Raw genomic sequence first — 13,046 nt, 5'->3', positions numbered from 1 at the left:
ATGCACACCACACATCCTTAGTTTTACTTGTACCACCTAAATATGCACAACTTGTTGTTGCAGTGAAATCACAAGGAATTTTTTCTTAAGATAAATGTTTAAAAGTTCAGGGTGTTAATACTTACTCAAGACACTGTAAAGATGTATTTCTAACTATTCTAACAATTTAAAGTTTAAAAGTATCAAAGAGTTCTTCCAAATATCAAACCTTCGAAAAATATAAATACATTTTCAAGTTTTAACCAAAATGTATCATTTTAAGCACAAAATATCTCATTTGTATATTCTCTCTCTCCCTCTCTCTACTTTTATGTTTTTTAAATTTCCTTGTAGAAGATGTTTTTGCATATAAGCCAACAAAGTCTGTGAACTAGCCTTGTTCTATTCGAGCTACAGGCTCAGTCCTCAGATTTGTCGTGTGAGTGGTTGAACATTAAAAGAGCCAGATAGTTCAGTGGAAAGCTGGAAAAGATCAAATGCAGCTGAAAGATGCTACATTAAAGACGTGCGAGGAGTCTGACATCTAACTTCAAACAACTGATTTGAGTATTCAGAAAATATCTGAGCTACTTTAAAAATAAGGCGTTTGGAAACGCCTGTTTGGGGGGAAAAAAACTCACCATGAGAAGAAGCACAGAAAAAGGCATTTTGCAATATGATATCTTCAGTTTATGATATTTTAATAAAAAATGTAATGTAGAGATACTTTCTATTTGTGGGGAGTGCTTTGAGTAAGTTGAAAGTGTCTCCCGTAAATATCTGCTGCTGCCTTTACATCGAACTTTCCTTTTTCATCTGACAGACCAGCTGAGAAGCCGGCTGAAGGAGTACGGCCTGGTGATGCCCTTTAGCACCGACTCCCACGGACACTACCTGTCCCACCTGCTCTCGGCCACTCACAAGCAGCGTGTAAGGAGAGAGGCCTTCTCCTCTGAATCAGAGCAGAAACTGTTCTTTAACATCACAGCCTTTGGAAAGGAGTTCCATCTGCGGCTGCGGCCGAATGACAGGCTGGTGGCGCCCGGAGCAATGGTGGAGTGGCACGACGAGGTTCAGGGATTTGGAAACATCAGCGACAGCTATGGTGGAAACTCTACTGTTGGCGCCAACCAGACTGACACCACGGAGAGGATACTCCAGCGGGAGCTGCTGAAGACAGACTGCACATTTATTGGTGACATCACTGACGTCCCTGGAGCCACGGTTGCCATTAACAACTGTGATGGACTGGTAAGTCCTTCCCTGCTGTAAAGTCTGTTACCCCCCCAGTCCCCTAAACTCCTTTCTTATCTTTACAAAGTACCATGACCTTATCAAGAACCTTTAGGGATTTGGGGCGTCTCTAACTCTGAAGTTTATCCATTCTTTACGTCAGCACTTGACATTTTTATAGCATATTGTTATTTTGGAGATACCTTTCTAACTGGCAGGTTTTTTTAACGGGTGAGTGCTCATCCATCGCTGTGACAAACACAGCCTCTCCTCCAGACCTCTTCCCAGCATAAAACATGGCTTTCTTTTGTGTCTGACAAAGGTCTCCTTCCTATCTACCCTCGTAAAACATTTGAATGGTAATCTGGGAACAACTGGGGCCAAAACGTCTTGGAGTGAACTACGTTCCTCTCCACGTTTGAGAGGAAAATTGGCTCAAGTTCCCAGCCTTAGGCGGAAAAGTCTCACAAAGGTTGTGTTTGTTTATTGGTTGACAGTGAAATTCATGTCAAAGAAAAGCAGTCATAGAAAAAGATATCAAAACATATATATTTTTTCTTTTTTCTTAAACTTTATTACCTGAATAATACATTATAAAAACAAATGTGGTCTCAGCTCTGAATATTTTTTAAGACTTAGGCTTGAATTTGACATCCTCAACCTGCAGTATGTAGACTGAAAATAAAGCAAACAGGTCTGTAGTAGTATTTTCTGTGTATAAATAAGAATATTCTGCTTTTATTTTCTGGTTCTACATTAGAACTCTGTAGAGTCCTACAGCAGGCATTGTTGGCAGGCTTTGAAAAAAATAGGCTTTTCTCATGAATTATGACTGAACTTAAAGTGAAACTCAGCCCTTGCCAAAATTTTCCACTTAGTTTTAAAGGGAAATAGGAAGGGCAGCTAAAAGTTGTTTTAGTATTTTTTTTCTATTTTATTCTTAGCTTTATGTTTCCTAAAATTTGTTTTGGGGTGAATCTATATATGTATTTTTTTTCTTTAAGCATTTCATACGTATTTTTGAAAACAAATGGAGCTATCCATTCCCCTTTTTTTGTGGCACAGCTTCTCATTCAAAATGAATATTTAAATACTCTGCCATTGATTTCAGCTTTTAGTTTTTCCTTCTCTGGTTTTAGTAGGTGTTTGGTTTACATTTTTCTTTCAACCATGTGAAGTAATTATTAACTTAGCAACTTTGCACATCAGTTAATTATTGATTAGAATCAATGTTGCTTGCAATGTTTTGCATTACCTAGTCTGCTAATGAGAAAGATAGAAGGAGAGAATAAGATCCAGTTGTGAATATTTTATGAGTTTATTGACATTTTTCACATTGCTAACAGAATTGTAACCTTGTGTTTGGAGTTCGATGTCAAATATACAAGAAATATACATGAAAACTAGCATTAAATTAGTGGTTTAGACCAAGAGAAAAGACGTAGTTGTTTATGTGGCCCATTTGGGAAATATTTTCCCGCCCCTGCCTTATATTAAATTTCTTCTCACAGCATTGTAGGTCTTACACTAATCTCTAATTAACTGGCAGGAGTTTTATGTTCCTGAAAACAAATCCGTTATAAACACCGAAACTAAAACATTCACCTCAGGACAAGAGCTGTAGCTACTGTGACATCTTGTTAGCAGGAATCATTTATCAATGGTTTTCCTTTTCTCTGGGAAGCATTTGAAGTCTCTGCACAGAGACAGTTGCACCAGAGTTTATTTTTACAAGTCACATCCTCCATAGAATTCCATCTGACTCATCCTAATATTAGAGGCTGGGTAGCACCTTTGGTTAAGATATTTAAAATAAAAATACTACTTGTTTTGTTTTGCCTTAGATAAAATTTAGATGTTATACTAAAACTTGGTATTTACCCATAAATAATTATTAAAGTTTGCAGGATAAAATATGTCATCACCTGTATGATGGAGTCGTGGAAAGCATTAAGTACACTTCATGATTCATCAACTTGCAGATCCAGCTTTAGCAGCCGTAAATCTGTTAGTAGTTGTTTTTTCTCACACTTTATTAGTATCTCACATCACCGTACAAGAATTGTGGCCCACTCCTATTCATTGCTTCATTCAATAAGGTATGCAGACACTGGTTTTCACACATCTTTCTTAAGGCCCACCAAAGTATTCATACCTGGCAGTGGTCTGGACCATAAATTGTCAATTCATTTCCAGTTGTTCAGACATTGCATGTTTGCTGCTGTATTTGGCATGATTGTTCAGTAGTGACTCAGTCTGTGCCAAAGTGATTTGAATTCATTTGACTTTAAATACCTTTTTGGGTGTGGGAATTCATGATCGTCTCACTGACTGTGAGATTCCCAGGCTTTTTGGCTACAAGCCTATATCACTACCATTATTATGTTGGTCTCATTTTCTATCATCTATACTGTTGATATACTTTACTACCATATTAAGTAATTTTTTTCAGAGTTTAATATTTTTCCAAGTAACTTGCAATGATTCTAGCAGCTTTTTTGTCTTGTTTGAGACTTTTGTGACAAGCTTGCATCACTGCAAGAGCAAAGCTTCCACTGTTTTCACCCTCTTTGATAAAATAGGATGTAAATATGATGTCATCCTTAACATATATAATATTTTTTTTCTGACACTTTTGCACTTAACTGTAATTGATTCACACACAGCCTCTCATCTCATCAGCACTGGGTCACTTAGCTACAGTGACCTTGGGTTAAATTATATATTATATAAAAAAATGTATATATATCTAGCGTTAGTTCAGGTATAATATAAATAAATATTGAGCTTATAATTTTTTTAGTTATATTTTTTAAATCCCTTGTCTTACTATACTACAATTTGAAAACGTAGTATTTAAGATGTTATATGTTAGCCTATCTAATGGTATGTATGTGGTGTGTTATTGGTTGATGTACATATATATATATAAAAAAACAACAACTGTTTTCTCACCCCTCGTGGGGTGGTATGTGTCATCCTCAAGCTCGGGTCCTCTACCAGAGGCCTGGGAGTTTGAGGGTTCTGCGCAGTATCTTAGCTGTTCCTAGGACTGCGCTCTTCTGGACAGAGACCTCTGATGTTTTACCTGGAATCTGCTGTAGCCGCTCTCTCAGTTTGGGGGTCACAGCCCCCAGTGCTCCAATTACCACTGGCACCACTGCTGCTCTTACTTTCCACATCTTTTCTAGCTCCTCTTTCAGCCCTTGGTATTTCTCAAGCTTCTCGTGTTCTTTCTTCTTGATGTTGCTGTCGCTTGGGATTGCCACATCTATCATTACTGCCTTCTTCTGCTGTTTGTCGATCAACACGATGTCTGGTTGGTTAGCCATCACCTGTTTGTCAGTCTGGATCTTGAAGTCCCATAGGATCTTAGCTCGGTCATTCTCAACTACCTTAGGAGGTGTCTTCCATTTTGACCTTGGGACTTCCAGCCCATACTCATGGCAGATCTTCCTGTACACTATGACAGCTACCTGGTTGTGGCGTTCCATGTATGCACTTCCTGCCTGCATTTTACACCCTGCTGTTATGTGCTGTATTGTTTCAGAGGCATCTTTGCACAGTCTGCACCGGGGGTCCTGCCTGGTGTGGTAGACCCCGGCCTCTATTGATCTTGTACTGAGTGCCTGTTCTTGTGCTGCCATGATTAGTGCCTCTGTGCTGTCCTTCAGTCCAGCCTTTTCCAGCCACTGGTAGGATTTTTTGATATCAGCCACTTCAATCATATCAGCCATATATCAGTCATCATCAGCTGGCTGATATACATATATATATATATATATATATATGTGTGTGTATGTCTGTGTGTGTGTATTGTGTATAGTACTGATAAGGAAACCGATAAAATACCAGATCGATATGGAGTATTGTTCACATTCGATTTATCAGTATCGATAAATCCTTAATGATACTCAATATTTATAAATTAAAACAGCTCCCAATTAGGGCAGATCAATAATTCAATATCAGTATTTATCAATAACTATGATAAGATATTGGAACACATTTCGGGTACTTGGTTTCATACCAGTTATTTGATTACATGGAGCATTACAGTAATTGATAAAGCTTTGATTGGGGACGTGTTGTCCTCTGCATTTGCTTTTAGGTCACTCATCCCAGTTTGATATCTTGGCTTTTCAAAATGGCCTTTCAACCCTGACCAGATGGATGGGCAGCAGCCATTGCTTCTCTATGGTCATTGCTGACACTTTCACATCATTTTAACAAACTCCTGTATTTTCCAGCTAAATACCTCAAAATTGTTTTTACAATAAAGTAATAACTATTTTGTACAGTTTCTTGATACAGTTTCTTGGCATGGCTTGACTGCTGTTTACGGATTTTAGCTTTGAAAGCCTCAAGGTTGTATTTGCTACAATGCATGATGACATATTTTAGCATCATTCAGGCTTTCAAGGCACTTTTTTAAAAACTTAATTGAAAGCTGGATAAGTAAATTTCCAAGGATTCTCCGTTGGCATTCAGGGACTCTAAAACAGGAGCTCTTACGTCTAACGGAGGATCTGTGAGTTATGTTGTACTTTTCTTTTAACTGTGTAGGATCATACTGTTCATAAAAGTCCAGGAGGGAGAGGTTTTCAGCCCACCTGTCACCTTGGTGGCAGATTGTACCAGACACAGCAGCTTGCATTTTACGTCTACAGAGACACTGGTTTTCTCTGAGGATGTACAGAGTATTCACACCTGTCTGTGTTTTGAAGTGTAGCTATCACAGCTACATGTCAGAACTGAGGTGAGTGAAGTTGTTATAACACCCCCTCAGGATCACCAAAAAGAAAGACACAGCAGTAATGAAAATGCAGAAACTCAGATATATTTGATGCAAAATGTACCCATTATTGAAAATATTATAGAGGAGTCCAGCTTTCTTTAAAATTCTTAAATCCAAGTTTGCACAAACCTTACCTTGATTTAATTAATTACAAAATATGTAAACTGTCCAAAAACAGTGACAGCCAACAATAGCCTATATAAAGTAAGGTTTGGTTACTCAGTGCTTGATTAAATGTATTCTTTTGTGCCATGAAGCTACACTCCACCTACAATTAATAAGGGCAGCAAACATTGGGCTTGTCTTTTTAGATCTTTTAAAGCACCGTATCTGTACATTGGGATGATATCTGCATTTTATAAAACTTTTACAACATTGAAAGTTTGTGGCAGTAACCTGCTGTCCTTGGATAAGCAGCTTTGTAACAAAACACTTAAAGTTCATTTTATTTAAAAAGAATCTGATCTTTTGTGTGATCCCTGTGACTTTATTACCTACCTACCAGACTGACTTTCATCATAAACAGTAGGGCTGGGTAAAAAAAATGTATTTAATCGATTTTGAATCGATTCCTTTACATTTTTGCAAAATCGATGTCTAGGGAATGAGATCGATTAGTTTTATAGTGACCCACGTGACATTTACATTCAAATGAGCAGGGAAGATGCACTCAAGATTACTTCAAGCCAGTCAGCTGCAAATATAGCCAATAGGTTGACTGAAGACATTAACAAATGGGGACTGACCAGCAAAAACCCTGTAGTTGTTACAGACAACGCTGCACATAGGGTTTGTGCAGTGGAGATAATGCAGCTCATGCATTTCTGCTGTGTCCCCGCTGTGTCACGTCTGCTAGCTGAGGCTTCACTTTTGAAACAGTTTTGTTCACATCTTAAGTTTAAACTGTCCAATTTACAAGTTTGCACTTTGTGTTTAATATGACAGGAATACATAAAATACATGAGTATTTTGAAACACAGTTGAACCACTTTCATTATTGTAAAAACAGACCGAATCGAAATTAATTCATTTAGAATCAGAACTTTGGCGAATATACCCAGCTCTAATAAACACACAGCAGTTCATTTTGTATATGAGCAAGGAGAGCCTAATTTCAAAGATAGGACCGAAAGAGTTAGTGCAAATAGTTTAGAACAATGAAATAAACACAGACTTGTTGCAAAAATGTCTTTTATTTCTTTAGAAGAAAATATCTTCAAAAGTCAGTTGCTTAAAATGTAAAATTATAATCAGCTCTTTCAGGATATAATAAGAAGCAATATAAAATAAAACAATTGTTCTATTGCAGCTGCAGTCTTGACTGTTATGGTTACAGAAAAGCCCTGTTGCATTATGGGACTGCCTTCTGCACTGTGATTGGGTCTGTTTTAGACCAAAGAGCCTCACCAGACTGAGTTACTCCCTGTTCTATTCAGCCTTACTGGCCACGCTGGTAAATGTAAGCTAACATTTTTTAATGTAAAGCTTTTAAGGTCTTGGCTGCATGCAATTTCAACTTGACATGTAATACAATTACGAATGTTAAGAAGCACATAATGCATTTTTTAAAAGATTTTTTTTTATTGTTAAAGCTTGTTATGTTGTAATGAGTGTCTCTAAAGAATTAGTAATTGAAGTAAACATTGTATTTTTATATTTTCCTGCAGATTGAAGTAGACTAATAAGCAGCTCTTTGAAAGACGTAGTTCTTTGTAATCTCAACAATAAATGCATGTCCAAATTGGGCAACTGCTGTGTTTATTTACTTCAGAATTGTCTCTTTGATGTATCATTATAAAGCTTGTTTAAAGCTTGTCATATCCACTCTGAGCATTGTCACAGAATGTTCCCAGACTGACAAATATTAGGGGACGGTAGACAATAACAGAAACATACAATGTCTTTTTGAATATTTACTTTTATGTCAAAGTGTTTTTCTGTCTACAAATAGCTGCAGGGCTGTCAGTTAAATATTTAAAACCCAAATGATAAAGCAATAGTGAAATCAATATTTCAGACCTCTTGAATTATGAAACAACATTTGCTTACATTTAACATTTGCTTTGAATTTACTGTTTTTGTTTAAAGTTATCTGTTTTACACATAGACCTGATTTTGTGGTGAAAAAAAAGTGTGGACATTTATTTTCTAGAGCACTTTGCTGCAAACACTAAAACAGGTCAAAGAAAAGTTGTGTATAGAGAAATGGCATCAACTCCATAGTTTAATTTTTTAAAACAGCCTGAGGCATTTGCATCCTTAGCTCTGGGCATTTGGTACAGCTTTCTTAGTTTTTTGTTTTTGTTTTTTTTCTCCCTGTAGTGTACTTTAAAGACACAAAATACTTCTGTTGTATATTTCAGATTTTTCGAAATATATGATTGCCCCAAAAGCAATGTAATAAGTTCACTAACCTTGCATCATTGCCTTTCGATATATACATTAGAATTGTAATTGTAAACATGCTTGTAACTTTTAATTTCTGAGTCAAAAGGAGCTTGCAGGTTAGACTTAAATGTAAAGGAAACTGCTGAGATTAGGTGCTTTCTCGACAAAGCCCTGTTTTGAAAATTTCACAATATTACAAATAAACATGCTCTACAAGTATTGTATTGTTAAGCACTTATCTAAGTGGAGGTACCACACCTCTGTAGGGATACATTAGCATTAAAGAAAACCCCAAATGATATGTTTGCCAGCCTGTAGGTATCATAAAGAACAAAAACATAGAACAAATGGTGATGATTTTTACACTCAAACGACAATCTTGCAGTATGCAATAGCTATCAATGTTAGCATTTAGATGCAAGGTTTTTATTATGTCTAAATCTGTATTATTGTGTACAACTTAAAGCAATTTTGTAAACATAAAAAAAAATAAATAAAAAAACAGAGGAAAAACTATTCCAATACTGTGTTTTGGTTGCTGTGAACAAAGTTGAAGTTGGTATTGAAGCTTAACATTTTATACACAGATTAAAAGCAGAATTATTTACTGAACAAGACTTAAAGAAGTTAGTATCTAAACGTTTCATAAGTTTTTTTTAATTGTACAATTTGACATTAAAATTGCTGCTGGTAGTAAATACAATAAAGGTATCACATGATTAGCTCTTTCGAAACTGGTGCATTGGTAAATCTGTTGTTTAAAATCTAAAATATTAGGCTGATAAAGAAACATCCCTGAATATTTCTACATAGAAAGGGGTATTTATGTTCTGGTTTGTTGTTATTTGTGAGTTTAAAATGACAGTGATAAAAGTAACTTATACAGTTTATTGTTTGCTAAATTTGGAGTTCATTAGCAGGACCTAGTAAAACTAAATGTATCTTTTTTTTATAACCTTTATTTTACCAGGCAGTCTCTTGAGATAAAATCTCTTTTTCGAGGGAGACATGATAAAACCTTCACTGAAAGATTATTATATTTCCAGCTTGAGAATATATAGCTATTCTAGGACCTTCAGTCATTCTATCAGTCAGATAAAGGCGGGCATACACTGTAAGATATGTTCAATATCAGTATAGGTACTCACCTACAGCTCAAATTGTACAACAAAAATCTCAGGGTTTACAAGTTTACAGCTCACGATGTATGTTTTTCCACTGTATGGCCTGACGCTTTGATGCCTTTTACTTAGACTTATACAAACCTTATTGTTATTTGTCTACACAGTGTATACAAGGCGAAATTTCCATGCGTACTAAAGCTTACAAAATGGAAATCAACATTATCATTGATACATTTTTGCAGTGCTCAAGAATGTAGACAGTTTAGGAGAAAAGAAAATCCAGTTTAAATTCATTGTGCAAAAGGCATTGATATGGAAAGCTTAGTGCAGTGCAAAATAAATAATTATGGTTCAAAATGCAGTAGAACACTGAGTTGTGTTTTATTTAAAGGGATGCTGAAAAAAAAATGACATTTTGGGTGTGCAAATATGATGCTTTCAAGTTTGATGAAGAGACTCGATTAGTTTAATCAGTTAAACATTCTTATGGCAGCTTTTGCAGACCTGCTGGTCCTGCATCGAATGCTGTGAAGCCTCTTTCCAGAGGATAGCAGGAAGTACAGTCCATTGTGGGGGTGTGAGGGGTCACTGATGATGTTACAGGCTCGGAACACACAGCGCTGGGAGGAAATGTCTTTAACTGAGGGAAGAGGAACCAAGATCATCTATCTATCTTACTGCTGTATGTCGAGAAACCACACATCGGACTGCAAGATGGTGCTGGTTGGACTGGCCAATCTGGAAGCCAGACAGTAAAAGAATAAGAGGAAGTGCATTATTTGCACATGCACAGAGCGTGAGGCTCAGGTAAATAGGCTAATGGTCGCTCGTAACTCTCCTTCAACACCTGAAGCAGAGCCAACTGAATTTCATTTTGCATAGAGGCTTTGCAACCGTCGTCGCACACCTCAAAAAAATCCTTACTACACGTCAGACAGTTGCAAACCCACACAGACCTCAAGCGGAAGTGCGCAGACAAAAAGCAGATGTGATTTGTCCTTGATATTCCTTTCTGGCTGTCTGTGTTGTCGTCCTTCTCGATTCGGTGCCGTCGCGTGCCATTTTTAAAAACTGAGGAGTTTTAACAACAATGGATAACACAACGAAAGAATGATCGAGGAGGTTCGGAAGTACAACCACTTGTACAATGCCTAATACATGTTGTTTTGTAAAATATACACCCATACCGATGCCGCCGAAGAAGTTCTTGTGACCATCCGCTGAAGTTCTCGCGAGTTCTCAAATAGGCTCAACCTAGCTCTTCGGCAGGAAACTGCTGTGCATCCCTAGAAATTCCAGACTGACGTTGCAGAAGCATACCAGCAAAACTGGTACACAACCAGACGCAAGCGACATCTGATGTGTGCAGTTGCAGAAGTACAATCCACCCTTAATACGTTTGTGGTGGTTTAATGAATTTATTGTTAAGCAGTAAAAAAAATTAAAAACAATCATTTTATTGCGATCACTGAGTCCAGGACCGGCCATTTTTTCCCACAAATAGTAATACCTCACTCCTGACATATTCGGGCAGTGATTTCACAATGCGATAAGCCGAAGGCCATTCTCCCCGCTTTACAAGCAAAATCAAAGGGAACATCGAGACACATCTGTAATCAACAACAATTGTTAAAGATTTTGAGAGGGCTTCACTATTGAAATTCATGAGAGCTATAGTTAGACCAAAAAAATGCCCACGTGCATGGCAGTTGGATGTTGTAATACATCGGGTAAAAGTGAAAAAGAAATGAGCAATTTCACCTTCCTGATTCATGATCCTCCAGGGACGGGTTTGTCATTGGATTGAAAACTTGAAGACTTCTGGCCCGAGAAAAAATGGTGGCTTATATGTAGCCACCATTTCGAAGAAGATTGCTTTCAAGATCACTTGGATAATAGATATGACCCGATTTTTCCTTTGATAAAATGAAACACAAAATATTTAATATTTTAATGATCAAACCAAAGGTTACAAAGTTTACACTGGAATCACTTTATTTTTGGATCCTGTTCCATTCTACTCTAAGCTGTAAACTTGGGGTTGACTTTTAAGAAACGGTTTTAAACATACTCTACTATTTTTTAGTCACAGGTTGTGTATGTTTGATTGATGCAGAACATGACCGCTGCTTCTTTATGTCATTTACAGTGTAAATGCAAAGCATGAAGGACTGCTGACTCAACATCAAACACTCACTAAATCTGGGGGTCTCTAATGAAAAAGCTTGTTGCTGAGAGCTGATGGGCTTTGATCTCAAGTGGTAGCTTTGGCCCACTGTAGGTGTGGGTTTTACTGTCTCTTAATTATAGCCAGCCTGTGTCTGGAAGTCTTTACTGCCACAAGCAGGCAGCCTGGCTGCGAAATGCTTATGAAGCCGATACTTCCCACACCTCAAAAGCACCAGCAGCAATGTACTGTACTGATGAAGCATGGGTGATCTTTTCCTGTCCAGATTGGGAGTCAGCCTTCATTTTTCATGTATCTAAACAGGACAAGATGTAGCTGTTCCTTTCAAGAAGATCTAACATCTGAATGTGGAGCGTTTTTTGTGAAGGCTCCTGTAAAAAAGGGAGAGACATACAGTACAGTTCCAGCTGATTGGGTACCTGCCTCCCATGTTGAGTTTTTTTAGTTTTTTTTTAAAGTAACAGAGTTAATTGATAAACCAAACATTTACCAAATCCTTTTGGGCGGAACCATCTTCCTATCCAGAAAGGCGTCCTTTACTCATTGTTAAAAAAATAAATAGAGGGTATTCCAGCTAAAAGTGGTGCAGCCATGTTTGTTTTTCTTCAGCCTTCTACCTCTGGTTGATGTCATACACGTCTGTGCATTTCATTGTTCCAAAACATTTCTTAATCGAGGCCAAACGTATCTGCTGGCTCTAATTTTGCGAGTTCATGAATTCAAAAATCTTGAAACAATTTGTCTTGCTTGCAAGGTAAAGAAGTAAGAGCATTATGATCATAACGGGATGTAAATTAATGCTGTCAGTTCATTATCTACGTATTTTACGTAAGAACTTTTCCTTTTTACCCCATCAGATCAAAATCAATTTCCCAAGCAGAGTAAAAACTTTGCATGTTTTTAAAGCCATAACAAGGCCTTTTTTGGGCAACTCTATAAAGCCTGGAGCTCAACGCTACTCCTGACATTTCAAATTGAGAAAGCTTTCTGGATGGGAAGCGAAATGTCTTCAAACTTGGAAAACAAAGGCCAGTGGTTTGTTTTTAACTTTTTTTTTAAATAATTCTCACACATTCCTTATTTTGTTTTTAGATTTAAGGCCTCTAAATAATAAGTGTTCAATAAAGATATAAAAAAAAGTTGTTTGATGTCACCCTTAGAAAAAGTGAATGAGTGTTAATTTACTAATGAGCGGGCTGATTTAATTATCACCTGTTATGACAGGTTGGATCAGATTAGGGCTGCAACTAATCATTATTTTGCAAATCAATTAAAGGAATAGTACACCCAAAACATGATTAGCCTTCATTTTCTACTCACCCCCATGCTGAACAAA

General features: G+C 37.0%; 1 protein-coding gene across 2 annotated transcripts in view; it reads left to right on the top strand.

Annotated features, from left to right (window-relative positions):
* Window positions 1–806: 806 nt before the first annotated feature.
* LOC107098578 (A disintegrin and metalloproteinase with thrombospondin motifs 3-like) overlaps window positions 807–13,046 on the top strand; it is a 232,713-nt gene continuing 220,473 nt past the window's right edge. For both annotated transcript variants that reach the window (XM_015396319.1, XM_015396318.1), the window contains exon 1: window positions 807–1,230. In XM_015396319.1, coding sequence (XP_015251805.1) covers window positions 841–1,230 — 390 coding nt within the window. In that variant the 5' untranslated portion in view covers window positions 807–840. The remainder of the gene's footprint in view (window positions 1,231–13,046) is intronic.

This window comes from Cyprinodon variegatus, unplaced genomic scaffold, assembly GCF_000732505.1.
Source record: "Cyprinodon variegatus isolate N-32 unplaced genomic scaffold, C_variegatus-1.0 Scaffold790, whole genome shotgun sequence".
Taxonomy (NCBI): Eukaryota; Metazoa; Chordata; class Actinopteri; order Cyprinodontiformes; family Cyprinodontidae; genus Cyprinodon; species Cyprinodon variegatus.
The sequence above is the reverse complement of the archived record's forward strand: the minus strand, read 5'-3'. Positions and strand labels throughout refer to the sequence as shown.